Here is a 19,562-nt window from a genome sequence, read left to right as displayed (position 1 = left end):
CTCTGTTGGATTGTATAAATGTTCCGATATCCGGTCTTCCGCTGGCCAATTGGCCCCATTTCAGCTGACGTGGAATGGAATGACCATGATTCAAAAAGATGTAGGTTCCCAGGAAGTTACAATGCCTGAATTGTCTCGTACAACGGATCAAACTGTATCCTTCTTGAAGAGTGGTCATTTTCTGGATAATAATGTGCCGTTATTGCACAGTGAGATGGCTTCCACTGATGCCTTCAGGTCTTCCGATGTATTCTCGCCATCTGTTTCATACATTGATGACTTTTTGAGCACCAAAGCAAGTTCAGGAGGGAAACACTCTGACTCCACAAGCAATAGGGAGTCATGTTCTTCGACAGAGACATCGTGAAGAAAAGAACAAAGCTGCAACTTTTAGCTGAGCAAACGGTAGCACTGAGAAGTCAAAAGTTGTCATCTCCCATTGAAGACATAGCTTTCCATAGAATGGATTTGTCTTCTTCAGCTCAAGGCTCTTCATCCAAAGGTGATGTTTTGCAATCTGTGAATGAAAAAGAGAAGTTGTGGTGTGGAGATACTTTATCTCCAGTTGTGGAAGGATTTTTGTTCAAGAAGGAAGACTTGCTTGCTTTATCCAAAGGAACAATCTCCTTAACAGATGAGCAACTGATACTCACTGATGAAGATATCTCCCTGATAAGTGAGGAACTTCTCTCTCCACTTGAAGAGGACAGTATGTTTAATATGAAAGAATTAACATCTCCAGTTGATGACTTGATCTTCTATGGGAGTGAAACATTTCCAACGCCAGCTGAAAACATCCCATTCAGCTTAGAAGACTTGCCTCCTCCTCCTTCTACACCCGAAGAAACAGTTTCATCAAGAAATGAAGAGCTTCTGTCACCATTTGAAGAAAATACCTCCCTTAAAATTGAGTACTTGCTGCCCCCATCTCTTGAGAAGTCTTTTTTAAGTCAGGATTTACTACCTTCAAGTGATGACCTGAATCTATATGACACAGATGACTTTCCTTCTCCACCACCTCCTCCCACTGAAGAAATAGATGAAAAGAGTGAGGAGTCTGTGGTTGAGGAAGGCAGAAGTAGGCCCAAAGCAGATGGAAAACAGGAAACGCATGAAATGGAAAAGGAGAGCAGAGATGCACTTTGGAGTTTTCATATTGGAGATAGAGTGCTGGTACATCATTCAAAGGCTGGTACCTTAAGGTTCAAAGGACACACATCATTTGAGCAAGGTTACTGGGCTGGTGTAGAGCTGGACAAAGCAGAAGGAGACCATGATGGAACATTTTATGGGGTTAAGTACTTTGAATGCACAAATAAATGCGGGATCTTTGTTCCTCCTGATCACATCACTCACCTTTGGGATGATTATGAAGTTGACTTCGATCTCACAGACAGCGACGATTCCATGGATGGTTCACCTGCACGAAACTACAAAAGCCTGAGGGACGAGTTAAAAGAATCTTCGTTCTTTCAAGAAGAGCCTGAAGAGACAGGAAATGAGAAGGGGAACGTGGGGCTGGGTAGAAAAGAATCCTCACATCCGTTCGACGAGGAAGAGCTTTGTCTAAGTGAGGACAGGGATGTGGAACTGGAACGCACAATCCTGGAATGTGCAAGGGCAGTGGAATCATTTGGAGATTCGCAGGAATTATCTGAAAGTGAAGCAGACGGAAAATTTGATTTTGAGGCCAATGTAAATCCAAAGGTCTCCTTCAGAACCAAGGCTTTACCGGGCTCCCAGGGTAAGCACCACGGACAGCTGGTGAGTGAAATTACTGAACATCTCACAAGACATCTTGTACAAGAAACATTTGCTGAGCTGAGCAATCTGAGCACCAAAAAGGTCAAGGGCTGGTGGCCAGGCGAATGTCGGAATAAACTGGAGAGGCCTACATTGACATTGAAGAATGGGTGCCAGCTCCAAGGGCAAGGTGACCATGACAAGTCCTTCACCAAAGTTATTAACCTTAGAGGAATAGACGGCGGTGAGCTTGCAGGTCAGATTAAAACTGTGACAGGAGACTGTAACAAAAAAGCTATAGAAAATGTGACGGAGAACACGGTTGCAACATTTATGGATGACGCTGCGGATGAATCCACAAAAGTCAAGAGAAAACACAATGAGGACTTGAAAGGAGCTATTTCACTCCGGCCTCAGACTTCAGTGGATGATTTGGCTGTGAGTGCAGACACTATTTACAAAGAGACTTGATCAAAGTTGTCCAAAATGAAATCATTTTGTTTTGCGTGTGTGAAAATGCGTGCGTTTTCTTTTTACCTTTTTTTTCCCAGCTTTGCTTTTCTAATGGGGCTACAACTGATGTGTATCTTGCACTAAATAGTCTGAATGCCAGGTAGACGTGCTCTCTCTGCCACTCACTGGAGAAGTGTTATCAATCCCTGAGATCTTTTGGGCGAGAATTCCATTCAGCGTGTCCTACAGTACCTTTGGTGAGGTCAGCCTTTAATGGCATTTCCCGTGATAGTCCCTAAGATGCTGCATGTAACACTGAACAAAACTTTGACCCACTTACGAACTATGTGGTTCAGTATCACACCGTGGGGTTCATCTCTGAAGACTCTATCCTCCAAATCATGTGAAGTTAACTAACTTGTCTTGTTTTTTCAAGGGGAAGGTACTTGATGCTGGAATGTTCGGAGAAAACCAGGACATCAGCAGTGAGGAGTTTAAAGGGCTCCAGCCCATCCCAGGCAACAAATCTCAAAAGCAGATGTTTGCATTGGATCGGTGGTATTCGGGCCCATGGAGACAAATAAAGGAGACCGTTTTCATTGTCCCTCATGACCTTAGCCACGTACGGAAGTTGGTTGAAGATGCTGTGCACGTACTTTGGAGGCAACGTGACCAACTTCAAGCTGGGGATAGCGTTGACCTGTCCGAAGTTTTGACATTTACCGAAATTGATGAAATGGACAAAGATGCAGAAAGCAAAAGGGTATACAAGCAGGTGATGGACTTTATCACATGCGTGTTGTTGATCTTGTCGCTGCTCGGAGTTTGATAATAGGCAGTGAAGCCAAACTAGAACAGGGGCAGTTCACTGTTTATTGCACACACAAGTAACCCTTCTAACTCACTGGTAAATGGAAGATCAGTAACATTGGAGTGGAGCCTAAAAACAATGCTAAAATAATAACATTAATAATTCTTGCATTTGATATCGCATTATACCTATGTACCCATAACATGGAGATTGGCTCAAAGCGCTTTCCCTAAAGTTTCTGTAAAGTGTATTGACTGTGTAATTTTAGGCAAATGCGGAAGCCAATTTGCACACAGCAATGATCCACAAACAGTCAGGAGAAGAATGATCACTATCATCTGGGGGATTGTTGGCCAGGACACCAGCAGAAACCCCATTCTCTTTTTGAATTGTGTCCCGGTTTCTTTAACATCCACCTGAGTTTATCACTCATTTGAGGATCCAAAGAAAAAACTTTTTTTTTTTTTGCTGAGTGTGATGTATGACTTGCTTGCTCTTTCTCTTCCAGGCTGTACTGGATTTGACTTGTGACATCTTTCAAAACCTTTTCATGAAGGACTCCGAATCCACCCATTACCCTTGTGTGAAGCGAAAGCCATCAGGCTCACTTTGTCCACTTTCAACACAGAGGATGTTAATGAGGTGAAGGTACATTACACGGTCCACTTTTTTACTTTGAAGTTTGCTCAGTTGTAAATAGATAGTCTAAACTCTCTTTTTCACTTCCTGATCCACAACAATCAGTTTAGTTTCATTAACTTCACATTATTGCTCGGATTCACAGTCAGCAAAATGCACAATTTCTTCAACATGCTGCCATCTACAACAACAACAACATTACCTTTGTATAGTGCCCTTCACGTCGGGAGGACATCCCAAGGTGCTGGACAGTCAGGGCAATGTTTGAGGGCAGATCTCCAAGTTTGAGGCATTTGGGGTGGATCTCATCCTGCCCATGTTCATTTGAGATGTGAATGATCTATAGCTTAAAGAATGACTTATCACACTGTTTTATTTCAGTTATTTGTCCAAGGCAAAGTGCTAAAGCTGCTAAATCTGGACAGAAATGATCTGGAAATGAAGTGGAAACTCCAGAAATTGACAAAGTACGGAAAGAGCAAAAGGGATCAGGTTGACATTATTCTGGTAAGCAAGTCACAAATAATAATTAAGACTGAGACGCCGTTCACTAAACCTATAACCAGTGACAAAAACAGAAGTTGCTGGGAACACTCAGCAGGTCAGGCACCTTTTTTGAAGAAAGGAAAGTGAGTCAACGTTTTGGGTCCACGATCCTTTGTCAGAACACTATAGCCAGTGACGTTGATGAAGCCATTCGATGTTAACTTTTCAAAATTTTTATTTAACTTAAAAGTGAGATTTAGAAGATGTTTGAACAGCAACGGGCATTTATATAGTGTTCTTCACCTGCGAAGCATCTCGGAGCACTTTAGCAATAGTGTGGTTTGACGCTGAGCTGAAAAGAGAGGGGAGGATTCAATGGCGATATTTACACACATGGCTTTGTGTTTCCCACCTACTGCTTGTCATAAGTATTAATTTCCCAATCCCATTCAGCATCTTATATAGCTATTAAGGCTTCCTCTGATAAACCTCTATAAAATCCCCTCTAAGGCATTTGCTTTTCTAGACCAAATAGCCTTAGTCAACTTGTCTGTTGTAGTTCATCCCTCTTACACAAGGACCAGACCCATTGCTCTGCGCTACTTATAAGAGTGTGACAGTCTCCGTGTGTCGCTGCGATGAGGACTGTTCATGGTGCTGGCTGTGTCTTACCTACTCCTCTACCAGGGAGTGTGATTTACTGACAGGTATGCTTACAGTGACTACCTTAAATAGGAAAGTAGCTAATTCTACCAAGCTTTTTATTCTTTTTAATAAAGAATGAAATATTTCATCGCTATTGTCTAAACTCACTCTTTACTGTTAGATTCAGGAATTGCAAGAAGAAAACAATCAGTGGGTGGAATATGAGACCGATGAGTTCACTGTGAAGATGAAACTGACTGAGGAAATTTTTAACCTCCTGATCTATGACACCATCGATACCCTTAACAGAATCTCTCAAAAGAGATCTCAGGACCAAAGCCCTAATAAATAGAATGGTCCTAGCTGGACAAGAAGGGGGACTAAACATAGGTTACTTGGCAATTATTTAGGCTGGTTGGGCCATTTGAAGCCTGAGGAAAATGTTGACGTGAATACTGGACTACTGACGTGGAGTCCTGTAGCTCAGTGGTGAGAGCACTCGCTTTGCAAGTGAGAGACCTGAGTTCAATTCCAGGCAGAGGGCGAAACCTCGGGCAAGTTTCCTTACTCCACACAGAGCCTAATAATAATCCCTCCAAAACCAAAAACAATAATAAATTGGTCATTTTCAATCTACGACTGTTTGTGGGACATTGCTGTGCGCAATTGGCCGCCGCGTTCGCCCACAAATATACAGTCAATTCACTTTACAGTGTGTTCTGTGAAACACTTTGGGACGTCCTCTGATGTGAAAAGCGCTATATTAAATGGAAGGATTATTGTTATTATTCTATTGAAATGTACATTGTATTTGCAGTGTTTTGTTTATACATTCTCTGGTAACCTATAAAAGTCTAGATACAGTGTGAACTATTGGATCAATTCACATGCACAATAATATGTTGATCAATAAGGGCAGAGCTGATGTTTTAATGGATGATATTTGGCCCTGAAATTAAATTACAGTCATACACTTGTGCTGTGCATTCTATGTTTTTTTACGATGTGTGGTTTTAATAAAAATAAAATCCAGAATAGTGTGATACAAATAGCTGAGGTGACACATTCCTGTAATGTCATTAATGTGGAATAACAGTACTTTGATTCAAAGGGGCTATGGCAAGGCAATTAATTACACTTTTATTGCACAATTAAGAACCTGATGTTTTGTGAATGGCAGGAAGTGAGTGTAAAGTTGCAATTTACTTGAGGAGTTCAGGAGGAGCTGTTAGAAGGAAGTTGAAGTGCTTTATGGATGTAATTTGATTTTAAAACATTACACCCCTCATTGTAGCCTGCAGTGGGAAAAAAACAGGGATAAGAAAAAAAACATCAAAGCACATCGATTAAATTTGCAATACATGGACCAATATGACTAATTTTTTGTGAGGTTGCATCGAATTCATTTGTTCCAATAATAATTATTCTAGATTTTAAAATAAAGTTTTAATTCTGTTTATTATTCTACTGCATATGATCATTGGTTGTTTGATACACTATCAGTGTGTGGATTTATATTTCTACATTAAAGATTTGCCTATTATATTTCTACAGAGAGAAAGAGGTCACCTTTAAATATGTAAAGAATTGTTTTTGTATTTACTTCTGTAGTTCATGTATGATAATGACATTGATTCCTTTTATTCCACAACAATTTTCCACAAATTATTTAACAATTCCTCATATTAAATTTTTATCTCTTGTACAAATATTGACATGGAAGAAGGTTTTTTTTAAAAAAAATGTTGGCTTTGTATGTTTTTTTTAGAAAACGAAATAAAGTTGGAGAATTTCACAAACTGGTTGAATGTATTGTTCTTCTTTACCGAATGAAAAAAGTTATACATTATTATAAATATGTGACCCCCACTATCAATTGAGGTCGAGCCGCGAAATTGCACAAATACAAGTGAAAGGAGATTGTTTTCGCACATTGTTTCAACAATTGGGATATAAACACTGCATTACTACTAAGACCATAAAGCAAATTCCAGCAATAAACAAAACGTAAGGTGAGAAGAACTTATTTTATTCGGAGGGTTATTGAGATTTGGGATACACTGCCACAACTGACTGTTGTAGCGTACTTAAATCACTGGGAACATTAAAAAAAAGAAACCGGATACACGCCTGGACAATAAAAAATATTAAGGGATCTTGGGAACAGAGCTGGAAAGTAATAATAATAATAATCCTTGCATTTGATATAGCGCTTTTCACATCGGGAGGACGTCCCAAAGCGCTTCACAGAACACACTGTAAAGTGAATTGACTGTATATTTGTGGGCGAACGCGGCAGCCAATTGCGCACAGCAATGTCCCACAAACAGTCGAAGATTGAAAATGACCAATTTATTATTGTTTTTGGTTTTGGAGGGATTATTATTAGGCTCTGTGTGGAGTAAAGAAACTTGCCCGAGGTTTCGCCCTCTGCCTGGAATTGAACTCAGGTCTCTCGCTATGCAAAGCGAATGCTCTAACCACTGAGCCACAGGACTCCACGAGGTAGGATTAATAAATAGGTATAGTTTGTAATGCAATGCCGTTAAATAATCACAATGCAACGTAATGCTAGTATCGGGGCGGGGGGCGGGGTCACCCATGTAATAAACATAAACAATAATCCTTGCATTGGACAGAGCGCCTTATCACGTCTTTGAGACGCCTCAAAGCGCCTCGCGGAATGTCCCGCAAGGTGGAATACTTCGTGGGCGAAAACCAGGAGGGTCTGTGTGCAGCTTCCTCCTGTAAAGTAAGAACAACAACAACAATAATAACAAGAAGAAAGAACACCTCGGAACAGATGGGCGTCCGCACGCCCCTTTAAATGACGGCGTCCCCTTTAAATGCGTAAGAGCGGCAGCCGGCGGATTTGTGAATGGGGCCGCGGGCGGGAGGGCGGGGGGGCGGGAGGACGGGCCCGTTGCCCCTGGCGACGAGGCCAGGCCCCGCCCCCCCGGCGGTTGGCAGGGTGAAGGGGAGAAGCGCGAGCCGCCGCCGGACGACGGCAGTTGACAAGATGGCGCCGAGCGCGAGGGGAGAGCGCCGGAGTCGAGGCGCTTTCACGGCCTCCTCCCTCCTCCTCCTCCTCCTGCCGCTGCTGCCCGCCCCGGCCCAGGCCCAGGCCGACAAGCTGTACCGGGGCCGCGACCGGGTGGTGGTCCTGGAGGCGGGAAGCGCCCAGAGGCTCCTGAGGAACTCGACGAGCGCCTGGGTGGTGGAGTTCTACTCGTCCTGGTGCGGCCACTGCGTCAACTACGCGCCCACCTGGAAGGCGCTGGCCGGCGACGTGAGAGGTGGGTGAGCCCGGCTGGAGGGGAAGGGGGTGGGTGGGTGGTGGGGGTTGAGTAGGTAAGTGGTCTGAGGCGGCCTGAGGACACCGAGCGACCCTCCCCACCCCCCACCCTTCCTTCCTCCCTCCCTCCCCTCCTTCCTTCCTTCCTTCTCCACACAAAAGTTTGTCAAACGATTAAAAAAAAATTATATATTTTCTTTCTCTCCCACACCCACCCCCCGGGTTTCGTTCCCCCCGCCACCAGAAACTTGCCGCCGGTCGCTGGTGTTTGTCTGCGGCGGCGGCAGAGAGAGAGAGACACAGAGAGAGAGAGACAGAGACTGACTCTGGACGGTTTTTTTTCGCGGAAAAAAAAACAAGTGCGGGTTTTTTTTTCGTGGGTGGGGGGGTGGAAAACGTAACCCCCCCCCCCACCCCACCCACCCACCCCCGTCGGGTTTTCATTCCCTTGTGCGAGTTGTGTTTTTTCCCCACCGGCCAACACCACCGACACCGACCAACACCACCGCCGCCGACACCGCCCAACACCGCCCCCCCCCCCAGGCTTTCGGGGAAGCCCTTTGCTTGTCTTTAACTGGGGGGCCTTTTTTTTCTTCTTCTTCTTTCTTCTTCTTCTTGGAGCTGATGATGAGGGTTGTTCTTTGTTCGGGTTTGGCAATCCCCCCCCCTCCCCTTCCCCCCCTTCCCTCCCCGACCCTTACATTGGGAAGTTTGTGCAGTTCCTCTGCGCACAGACCGGGGCTGTGATGCCCTTTTTTAGAGGGAGGGAGGGAGGGAGGGGACGGGGGGACGGTCATGTTTTTTTAAAATTATTTCTTCTCTCTCTCTCTTTCGCGAAACGTGCGAAAATCATCGTCGCGTTTGTCGGGAGGCGTTGGGCAGCACAGCGCCCGCGCCCGGTTTTTCATGGCTGAGCTTTCATCTCCCGTTAATTTTTGAAAGGGGCCCCGACGGTCTTTGTCGGCCTTCGCCAATTATAACGATGATAATAATAATCCTCGCATTTCATATAGCGCTTTTCACGTCGGGAGGACGTCCCAAAGCGCTTCACAGAACACACTGTCAAGTGAATCGACTGTATATTTGTGGGCGAACGCGGCAGCCAATGGCGCACAGCAATGTCCCACAAAGTGTGGTAGATTGAAAATGACCAATTTATTATTGTTTTGGAGGGATTATTATTAGGCTCTGTGTGGAGTAAGGAAACTTGCCCGAGGTTTCGCCCTCTGCCTGGGATTGAACTCAGGTCTCTCACTTGCAAAGCGAGTGCTCTAACCACTGAGCGACAGGACTCCACCCGGGTTTTGCTTACCCCACGCGTATTGGGCTTCGTGGCTGTTCACATCGTCTCCTTTGCGTGGCCAACGCGTGACCTTAACAGCGTTGGGTCCAATATTCAGCTTTTTAATATCAGTTCCCGAATGTTAAAAGAACGACTCCTTTTCTCAATCAAAACGACAGGGCTGCTCCAAACGTATGTTTTTTTTTGCTCTGATCGTGTAGTTTTTGATTACAGGAACATATATCAAATGCAAGGATTATTATTATTATTGTAAATCGGTTTTAGTGTATTCAGCAAATGAAAGGAACGTAGTTTGGAGACATCGTATTGGAAGTTCTGAGTGCACCGTTTCCTGAAGTGGAAGATCGTTTTGATGTCTTCCTTCACTTCCCAAATTATCTTTTTTAAAATAAGAACACTTCCGATCTCTTTAAAGCAAACCATTATGAACTGAAAGGTGCTTACACGTTGATATTACATATTTATAGATGCCTAAACGTTTCATTCCCAAATTGTTTACCGCAGAGTAAGCTTCTCCCCCGTAGCCACTTTTCTAGCAACTTATCGAGTATAGTACCTCACATTTGCAAAGGTCTTACATCAGCGTGTTTGGTTCACTGAGTCTTCGGTGTGTTTTTGACAGAATGTTTATCTGATCAGATTAGATGTTTGTAATCATCTCCATGTGACAAATGGCTAGTGATCCTGAATATTAGTCAACACTTTTAAGTGACTCTGCCCTTTTACGTTGAAGCTGAAATATTTCCAGCTCCCGATGTAAATCAATATTCCTGATGTGGGAGAACTAGAGTACAACTTTTCTCCAGATTTGGAGAAAAAAATGTACGAGCAGAAAGTACAGTACTTTAAATCTCAAATGTATCTTTCAGCCTTTCTCTTACCTCCCCACTCCAAAAATATTATATTTTCTGCCAAATAAGTGTAGTTTCTCATAAGATCTATTCTGTTGCATCTTCTGACTGGGGGGCAAAAAGTACTCTTGGTTGATGTGCGAAGCTGTTCTCTTCAACTCACTTTTGCAACTGAATAGTACTTCCAACTGTTTTGTAGATGTAGATGCTTAAATATTTTGATGAAGTCAATTACTCTTAAGTAATTCAGACTGTCAATTACTGCTCACTCATGTAAATGTGGCCAAAAATGGATCCAGGATTATCACCAAACAGGCTGTTTCTATCTGGAGACGTGGCATATTCTTCAACCTGCCATTACATTATGAGAATGAGGTATTTATTTTCCTCTTATAATAGCTTGAAGGCATATGAGGCAATTTTAAAAGAATATTACTAAGCCTGATTTCCAACCATCTGTTCTCTCAAATGCATGCCTAATCAATTCTGTATGAAGCTGCCACATCTACAGTTTTCTCTCGAGTCTGGCCACGGTTACTTATTATTCAGCTAAATGACCTTTTTTGGGAAGTGATTGGTATCCTTGTGGCTTAATGGCCTTGTGCAACAATTTTCAGCATGCAGTGTTAAACGTTCAGTGGGGAGTTTATAATTGAGTGTGACTGTAAAGTTCAAATGCTGACGATTACTTGTTAAAATTCATTAAAATGTTTTTGAGAGTTTCTGGTACCTTAAATGTGCAACAGCAGATGCCAAATTGCCCGGGTCAGTATGACTTACACCTGCTTATGAAGGTTGGACTGCAGAGAGGTGTGCATGTGGCATGTGTGTATGTACAAAATTGCTGAACTAATTATCTCCTGGTTGCCAGGCCTCAGAAAAAAAAGCAAAAATGGACAATCTCCTCAACACTGCTCCCCTCCATCACTACATTACCCGCAACAAAATGCAATTCTCGGTTTGCCTTTATCTCGAGCCTCGACTTCAACACCAGCACCTGTTGTATTCTCTGCAAACTCTGGAACTCTGCATCCTGCCTTCTCTCCTGCGCCAAACTTCGTGAGCCCATCCATGCCCGGCTCCATTGGCCCGTCTAACTAAGGCCATTGCAAAATTATCCTTTTTGACTGCACCTTCTACCTTCCAGCGACCTGTTCTTTCAAATGCATGCGTAATCAATTGTTCTTCAGTATGAAGTTGCCATATCTACTGTTTCCTCAAATCTGGCCCCGCTTACTTATTATTCAGCTAAATGCCTTTTTTAGAAACTTGTGTGCCCTTGTAGCTTAATCCTGTAGTGCAGCATTTAATGTGCAGCAGTGGGGGGTTTAATACTTGCATTTGCTTTCATGCCTTGTGTCAGCAAAATGTCTGAAAGGCTTCAAAGGATTTACTGTATGTGTGTATTTTATAGGCCAACATGGCAGCTAATTTTCTTAAAGCAACATCCCACAAACAGCCACTAAGTGAATTACCAATTTTATTGGGAATTATTGGCCTGGCAAAACTCCCCTTTTTGAATGGTGCCATAAAATCTTTAACATCCAATCTTGAACCCCCCCCCAAATCTTCTGATTCAGAGATGGGAATGCTGTTACAGAGGAAAATTGATTTGTGTGCTTATACTTCACAAGATTGGTCTGGATGAAGGACCTTTGGCCCATCTGATCCCATCCTTTCAGAACACCCACTCTACTCTGTGTGTCTTTTGTTGGCTCAAACAGCAGTCAATTTGTGCACAGCAATGATCAACGTCAAACAGTCATGAAGTGAAAGATCAATTTTATTTGGGGGATTTTTGACCAGGACACTAGAAGAAATTCTTGTCTCTTTTCAAATAGTGCCACAGGATCTTTAACATCCACCTGAGCAGACAGATAGGGATTCGGTTTAACGTCTCATCTGAAGGATGACACATCTCATGCGATAAAAGCCAGAAATACACTCTTTCTGTAAATGGATATGTACTCATCTTGCAGGACCACTTATTGGGAGAACTTTGCAGGACTTGTACATTTTTAAATGGCATTTGGTTTTATTGAGATTTAGATTCTGGCTGAACCAAACCATTTACTGCCAAAAGGGTCAGGTGAGAAATTCATTACTTTGTGTGGTAATGAACCATAAAAACCACAGCTCTCTGAAAAGCCTGTGCTGAGTTTGCTGATCCTTGCCAGTAAAAGAACCACAGGGTTGCTCAACGATCCAGTTAGTTAGGAAAGGTGGGGGCAAGATTGAGAAATCTGTAGCTGCTGCAAGTGCCTGTGAAACTATGCCAGATCATTTGGGGGAGGGAAGAAATTTCATGTCCCTGTATTAGATTAATTCGGTCTTAGCAAACAGACATGTTGCAGCAGTCAAGAGGAGTTTGAGCGTCTTTCTTCAAGCGTAATAACTTACCACCCATGAGTCTCAGCCTTCTCTCTCAGTGTGAGCATGTTCTGATGAATGGCTATTCTTAACAACTTGTGGAGAGTCTTATTCTGTTCATGCTGCTGGTGCAATGCTATCATTGGAGGTGCTTGTAGAAGTCTCCTCTTTTGATGTACACAACCGCCAATGGGAAATAGACTTACATCGCCAATTTGACATCAGGTAAATGCAGCATGTAATCAATATAGAATAAATTGTGAGAATTAATTGAGAATAAATTGCATCTAATAATTGGATTCTCCAAAAATGCCGTGTCAGTGAGATATCTAGAGCCTAACAGATCCCCTGGAGTAGTTATAGTACGTTAATCTGATTCAGGGTTTCAGAGAGCTATCTGTGAAAAATACATTTTTAAGATGTTTATAGAGTCCTCCTAACGCTGAGGTGAATCTGTAGCTTTGAAATTGTTGCACAGGAATTCTTTAATAACCTTGGTTTGTTTTTGCTGACCATGTGTCAGAGTCTGATTTGTATGTCCAGACGAAATGATGAGTGTTTGCAACTGTTATGTGGTAATTTCCTCATAACAGTCCAGTATATAATAGTTTTAACTTCATGTCAAACCAGGATTACATTGGTTTTAATTTCCTCGTATCTAAATAATATTTACATTAGTTTGCCCTTAACAATCAATTGTTTACATTAGGTTTTATTATGTACAAATGGAAAACTATCAAACTGCCGAGTGTGTTTATGATAGCCAGTAATGGATAAGAGTGAAATAGTTTCTCCTGTCAAACACAGAGGATCACCTGTCACACTTGCCTAAAAATAAACAGTCGCTGCACCTTGCAGTAAAATCTTGTAAAGCACTTTGAGGTGTTTTGATTATGTGGTAGGGCACTATATCAAATGCTTTTATTATTTTATGAATGTGATGACTGTTTATGGTTAGGATTGATATCAATGAAATGGGTAAGAAAACAATGAGACCACATTAGAGTTCATTGTTTGGGCACTAATGTTCCCACATATTTCCCTTTTTCTTTGTTTATTCTATTCTCTCATTCTCCATTTTCTGAAGCAAGCAGTTTATAGCATGTTCCCTGAACTGGAATGGTGGAATTGGGCAGATTAGATATTTCAGAATTACTTCCTATATGTCTGTGGAGCTGGTGTGAGAATCCGTGTGTACATCTATGAGAGCTACTTCAGGAGATTTTTTTTGTAAATATTTAAAAGTGTACTGAGTACTTAGTTAGGTGTGCTGATTTACATTCAACGTCCTTATGTCGAATTTAGATTGTGGCACTAAACTCTTTGTATCATTTAATATGCTCTGAGTGATTAAGGAGGGCAGTATCTGTTCTGCCTCTAGATATGCTTTTACCCAACAGCTCACACTGTCAATTATTTGATGGAACTATTCTTCCCTCAAGATTAAAGCAGGAAAGAGTTTACTTCCAATGATCAATTAATTGCAGCCCGTTCGTTCATTGAAGTGAACTTTTACTGCTTGAACTACCTAGGAAGTTACACTTTCACAGGACACTTCTGGCAATGGGTTTACAGTGTGTGGGTTTGCATCTCAAGTTTCTTATAGAGTTGGTCATCTTGGCTCACTGTTTGCTGGGCACAGAATAGAGACCTAATCACTACACACTAAGGAGGATACGCTCGAAAAATGGTTGCACCCGACTGCTCTTGGATAACTTGCAGTGGCATTCTGCAGACTGTCGTGTGGGTTGACTTAGCCAAGGAACTGTGCCAATAACATGTACAAATGTTAATAATTGCTAAATGGTCCATTATTTTAGTCGAAACTGAATTTCAATAGTTTAAAATTTAACAGATAATAAGCTAATCTAGCTGAAGATTTGTTGAACCCGGTTGTTAGTTCAACTGTCAATTCAGTTTAACATCTGTCAGCATTAATTGGGCAAAAGTAAGAAAGGAATATTAGCAAACTCATGTTGGGAGTCACTTGACTGATTTGGGTAGATAGTGTTGTGAGATACTATAGTGCTAGGGGGCAAGGCGTGGAAAGTGAGTGTTTTTAGATTGTCCTACATTGTGCAGAATTCTCCTCTACTGTTTATATTCTTGCACTCTTGATTTAAGTACAGTCCTATTTTCTAGTTTTACAGTGGCAGCAAAAATATAACCAGTATCCAAGATGCATATTAATATATCTGGTGAAGGACCCCAGTCTCTTGCTAACTACTAGCTCAGTTGTGTCACTGCATTGGGTGCATTGGCCAGGTTCACAGGTTTGTGTTTATCACACATTCTCTATTACTGTTTACCTTACTTAGAATCTGAGCTGCTAAGAGGTGGTAGTTGTGGAACTTTGCGCCGTTTGCTGACTTCTAGGATTGTGGTATTGATTATAAACTCGATTGTCTGTGCAACAAGGCAAACATTTGCTTTTCCAGATCAGCAGTAAAGAACGATAGAGTAATTTGTAAGATGTCTCCTGTTCTATCTTGTATTCCCTTTCTCCTCAGGATGTAGTCAGTATTAGATTTTCTATGCTTTAAAATGTTACTTGCTTCCTCTATGACTTGGCCATTGTTCTAATTTTTTAAAAACGAGTTTTAAATCCTGTCCGATAATGCCTATTTGCACTTCAAACTTAAAGAAAAATAGTTTTGATCCAATTCTTGTAATTGGCACTTTAACTTTGTAACTCCTTTTATTTCTAACAAATCAGATTCAGAATATTCTAGCACCATGTTAGCATGCTAATGTTAATGTGCTCACGGCAGTCCTTTAAGAACAAGCTGCTGTTTTATTCCTCCCCATTTCTTCACTGTGGGTCTTTATACTCTGTGGATAGAATAAGCACCTCAAGCTGCTATCCGTAGAAACCAGAATTGATTACGGCTACAGATCACATTGTTGTGCAGTGCCCTATTCTACATTAGCATGACAGAGCTCCTATTCACAGTGTTTGTGGATACAGACAGGTGGAAGCAGGCGGCTGCTGTGGAGGCAGCCAAGCTTTTCATTTGACTGAATTCTTACAGAAACTGTTGTATTCATTGTAAATGGATGTCCATCTGCTACTGGATGCTTGCATGGACTCAACGATTGCAATTTTTGAGGGCTGACACTAAACGTCTCGCTGGGTTGTGGATCACAATGTTAATGGCTCGTCTCAGTGCTACAAGGATGGGAGTCATCAAAAAAAAGAATGTAACTTTTCTACTGGTTCCATAATCCACTTTGACATGTGTTGCAAATAAAGTTGAGTTAATTTTGTTGCTAATTTCTGTGCCTTTTTGTGCACTATTGCAACATTGTGCTCTTACTCTGGTCCCATGATTTATTTGCACGTGTGCGTATAGAGTTTATTCCGTTTGCTGTTCATCTTCATCTCCGTGCACATTTGCAACTCTGCTTTTATCTTTAATGTCTGTTCTACGTGTTATTCCCTTACCCGTTTATTATAGTAATAATCCTTGCATTTGATGTAGGACTTTTCACGTTGGGAGGATATCCCAAAGCACTTCACAGTGTTGTCTGTGAAATGGATTGACTGTGTATTTGTCGGTGAACAGCCCAATTTGCACAGCAATGTCCCACACATCCAAGCTTGATTATGCTAATTCCCTGTTTGCCGGACTTCCCAACACTTCCCTCCACAAGCTGCAGATTGTTTGGAGCTCTGCAGCTCGTGTCCTCCCGCACTAAATTCCGTGGCTTCCTGATGTGAAAGGTGCTATATGAATGCAAGTTGTTGTAGTAGTATAAACTGAGTTAGGCTAATTTCAATTCAGTCACTATGCTTAATAGAAACTTTGAAGAACTTGGAGACCTTTTCAATGTTAGGCATTATTTCAAGTGCCGGGATCATTGTTATAAAGTTGGAGATGAAGCATAAAGATAAACCTTTGCGAACTGTACTGTGTGTGCCTTGTTTGTTCCTGCAGGTTTCAGTTTGATTTAGGGAGTGCTGGGCACAGCACGATAGGACCATTCTGTTATTGGTACCGTTCGTGCCCATTATTCATTAATTCATCTAAATTTTTTCTATAATGTGCCATTTTGACACCAGTCATTTAGGACCTGTGTATAATTGTTACAAGCAGGATGGATGCTTGCCTGTACATCTGATTTGCAATAAAGATGAATTACAATTTGTGATGGCCCATAGAGCAGATTTTGCTGCACAATTTGTATGCCTTGACTCCTGCTCAGGTATATATTCCCAAGCCTGATTCAGTGCCTCACACAAGTGTGAGCTTTATATGGTGACGGCGAAAACATTTCAGTGTGTGTACCTCTATGTCCAAAATCCAGCTCTATTTAAACACATGTTGAAACACATGTTTGCTACTGTAGGAACCCCCTACTGGCACTGTCTCCCCTTCATTACTGAACTGAATACAAATCTAACTGCAGCTGAAACACCTAAAGACTATAGGTCTGAATGTTAATCCAGAAAACGTAACTTTTTTATGTTTGTTTTACTTCCTAGACTGGGAGTTGGCCATGCGAATAGGTGTGCTTGATTGTGCTGATGAAAACAACTTTGCTACCTGTAAAGAATTTGGGATTCATTTCTATCCAACCTTCCGGGTAAGGTACTAACTGAAAACTTATTAGAGCTATAAGCTCTGCACCTCAGCTGTAATACTTTCTCTTTGAAGCTACGTATGAACCTGCAGGCATTTTAGATATAAAGAAGTGAGGCCGTTTGTTACAGGTGTTTGTTACATGCTGGTGTTGGATTCCACAGTGTACCATCTGTTTTGATGAAATTTGATTTCCCTTTCTCCTCACTTACGTTTGTGTGGAGATGAGCAGTTGCCTCATGAATTGCATAAAGGCTTTTCTCTTCATTTTGATCAATTCTTTCAAAAAGAATAATGTGGCTCTAAAAGCATGATAGTATTTCACTCTAAACGTGGCTTAAAGTATATGCTTGCTGAAGCCAGTACTGGCTGTGAGCATTTTTACTACAAACAACTAAACCAATGTTGTAATGATGATCCTTGAATTTGATATAGCACCTTTGTCACCTCCTGCCTCAGTTTTTCTTACACACCTCCAATGTGCTTCACTAAACAAGGTCCAAATGATGAGTCTCAACTGGCTCCCTGTTGTAGATCTATTACAAGATTCTCACTTTCAAATCACTTCATGTCCAGGCACCTCTTTGATCTGCTCACACACTACTCCACAACCCGCCGCCTTCTCTCAGCTGGCTCGGGTCCTTTGCACGTCCCTCAACCGCTCCACTTCACAAGTGGCAGCGGTACTTTCAGCCACTATATCCTGAATCTCTGGAACTCAGCCTCAATCCTTCTGTCTTGTCCCCTCTCACATCTCACTTGAAGACTTTCTTCTTCAGCTGTGGCTTCGGTCACCTCCCCTCTTTTTCCAGCCCAGTGTGAAACCACAATGCTTTCCACTGCTATTACACACTCCCAAGACGCATGAAGGGCACGGTATAAATGCTAGTTGTAGTAGTAATAATTGAGAACTGTTGCACGTAAATCTCTGGACCATGTGATTATCATTCGTCGTGTAGTAAAATTCTATTTTCTGTAGTTTCTGTTGTAATTGAAGAATTGAGACATTTCCGTTGTTGGGTTAATGGGCGAACTTTAAGGGCTATTTCTCTTAGGATTTGCTGCTTAAATTTGATACCACAATAATTGGGTTTCTGTTAAATATGTCAAAGCAAACTTGTCTGTGGGAGAAATTTGTTTCCACCATTCTGGATCGAATTATTATAAAGCTGTTATTTTATTTTTTCCCTTGCAGTACTTCAAAGCACTTGCAACCCAATTCACAGTGGGGGAGAATTATAAAGGTACTGTTTGAAACATGGTTTTACATTGTTCACAGGAATTTAAAATCTGTGTTCCATGTGGCTTCCTTTAAACCAGGTCAAATGTTAAAGAATATAATAATCCTTTTTGTTGAATAATAAGAATGATGATAATTCTTGCATTTGATACCACACCTTTTACATCGGAGACTCTCAAAGCGGATGACAGGATTTGAAGTGATTGGAAAAAGGCCATTTTGCAAACCACAATGTCCCACAAGTAGTCATGAATTGAATGACCAATTTTTTTTTCTTCTGGAGCTATGGGAATTGTTGGAGACAAGTGGTGGGTAGAGAATGTATTTTTCCCATCATTTACAGTTGTTGATTCTGAAACTTTCAATGACAAAGTGCAACTGACTTAAATAGGGACCCCTATTTCCTGTTGTAGCAGAAACTGTAATGGAAAATGATGGACGCCCCACTGTTCTGGGTGAAAGATTTTTTTTTGGAAGATGTGGTAATTCCTTTTCTCCTTTCATCCCCTCAAATAAAACAATCTCGTAATTTTTTTCTCCAAAGCATAAGCATCTATAGGTACTGTTTTGTGTCACTGGGGGAGGATAGGGAAATAATATTTGAGATGAATGAATGGAGTTTCTTGGGGAGGTTATGCTTTATTGAGTACTGAATGAACTGATGCAAATTGGCACTTGTATGCCTAAAAGGATTCAGGTCCTCAACATGAGGAGAAATCACACAATCTATCTGTATGGGAGATGAGTAGGTTTATATTTTACTGGGTACATTTTAATTGGCATTGATTCTTGAAAGTGGGCTGTCTAGCCCAACGATAGTAGTATAATGTTGGTGAGTTCAAAAGGTTTACGAAATTTAAATATGGCTTCCAGTTTAGTTCCATGTGTGAATATAAAAGATTTGTTGACCGAGTTGAGTCCTGGGTGTGGCATAGTAACACTTTCCATTTCTGTGCTATGTTGTTGCTTTATAGGGCCAGATCGAGAATTGCAGACCGTACGGCAAATAATGATCGATTTTCTACAAAATCACACCAGTGAGAATAAGCCACCTGCTTGGCCCGAGCTGGAAGCAGCCAGGTATTTCTACATACTTCCATTCTTGAGTGATGCCAGTTACCTGCTGTCAAGATCCAAAAGTGG

The 19,562-nt window shown here is 41.7% G+C and overlaps 2 protein-coding genes across 4 annotated transcripts in view; both read left to right on the top strand.

Annotated features, from left to right (window-relative positions):
• Positions 1 to 75: 75 nt before the first annotated feature.
• LOC103183052 (centrosome-associated protein 350-like) lies at positions 76 to 5,291 on the top strand. 2 transcript variants are annotated; one of them, XM_007900298.2, is made up of 5 exons: positions 76 to 2,181; positions 2,633 to 2,971; positions 3,516 to 3,649; positions 4,028 to 4,153; positions 4,959 to 5,291. In XM_007900298.2, the coding sequence occupies exons 1-4, from the start codon at positions 343 to 345 to the stop codon at positions 4,050 to 4,052; spliced, it is 2,337 nt and encodes a 778-aa protein (XP_007898489.2). In that variant the 5' UTR covers positions 76 to 342; the 3' UTR covers positions 4,053 to 4,153; positions 4,959 to 5,291. The 2 variants fall into 2 exon arrangements, with proteins under 2 accessions (XP_007898489.2, XP_007898488.2); XM_007900297.2 differs by having other exon boundaries at positions 3,516 to 3,655.
• Positions 5,292 to 7,782: 2,491 nt separating this feature from the next.
• Positions 7,783 to 19,562, top strand: part of LOC103183053 (quiescin Q6 sulfhydryl oxidase 2) — a 59,327-nt gene continuing 47,547 nt past the window's right edge. For both annotated transcript variants that reach the window (XM_042337622.1, XM_007900299.2), the window contains exons 1-4: positions 7,783 to 8,073; positions 17,083 to 17,183; positions 18,375 to 18,423; positions 19,394 to 19,499. In XM_042337622.1, coding sequence (XP_042193556.1) covers positions 7,797 to 8,073; positions 17,083 to 17,183; positions 18,375 to 18,423; positions 19,394 to 19,499 — 533 coding nt within the window. In that variant the 5' untranslated portion in view covers positions 7,783 to 7,796. The remainder of the gene's footprint in view (positions 8,074 to 17,082; positions 17,184 to 18,374; positions 18,424 to 19,393; positions 19,500 to 19,562) is intronic.

Source organism: Callorhinchus milii, unplaced genomic scaffold, assembly GCF_018977255.1.
Source record: "Callorhinchus milii isolate IMCB2004 unplaced genomic scaffold, IMCB_Cmil_1.0 Scaffold8, whole genome shotgun sequence".
Classification (NCBI taxonomy): domain Eukaryota; kingdom Metazoa; phylum Chordata; class Chondrichthyes; order Chimaeriformes; family Callorhinchidae; genus Callorhinchus; species Callorhinchus milii.
Note: the sequence above shows the minus strand (reverse complement) of the source record. Positions and strands in the feature narration are given on the sequence as shown.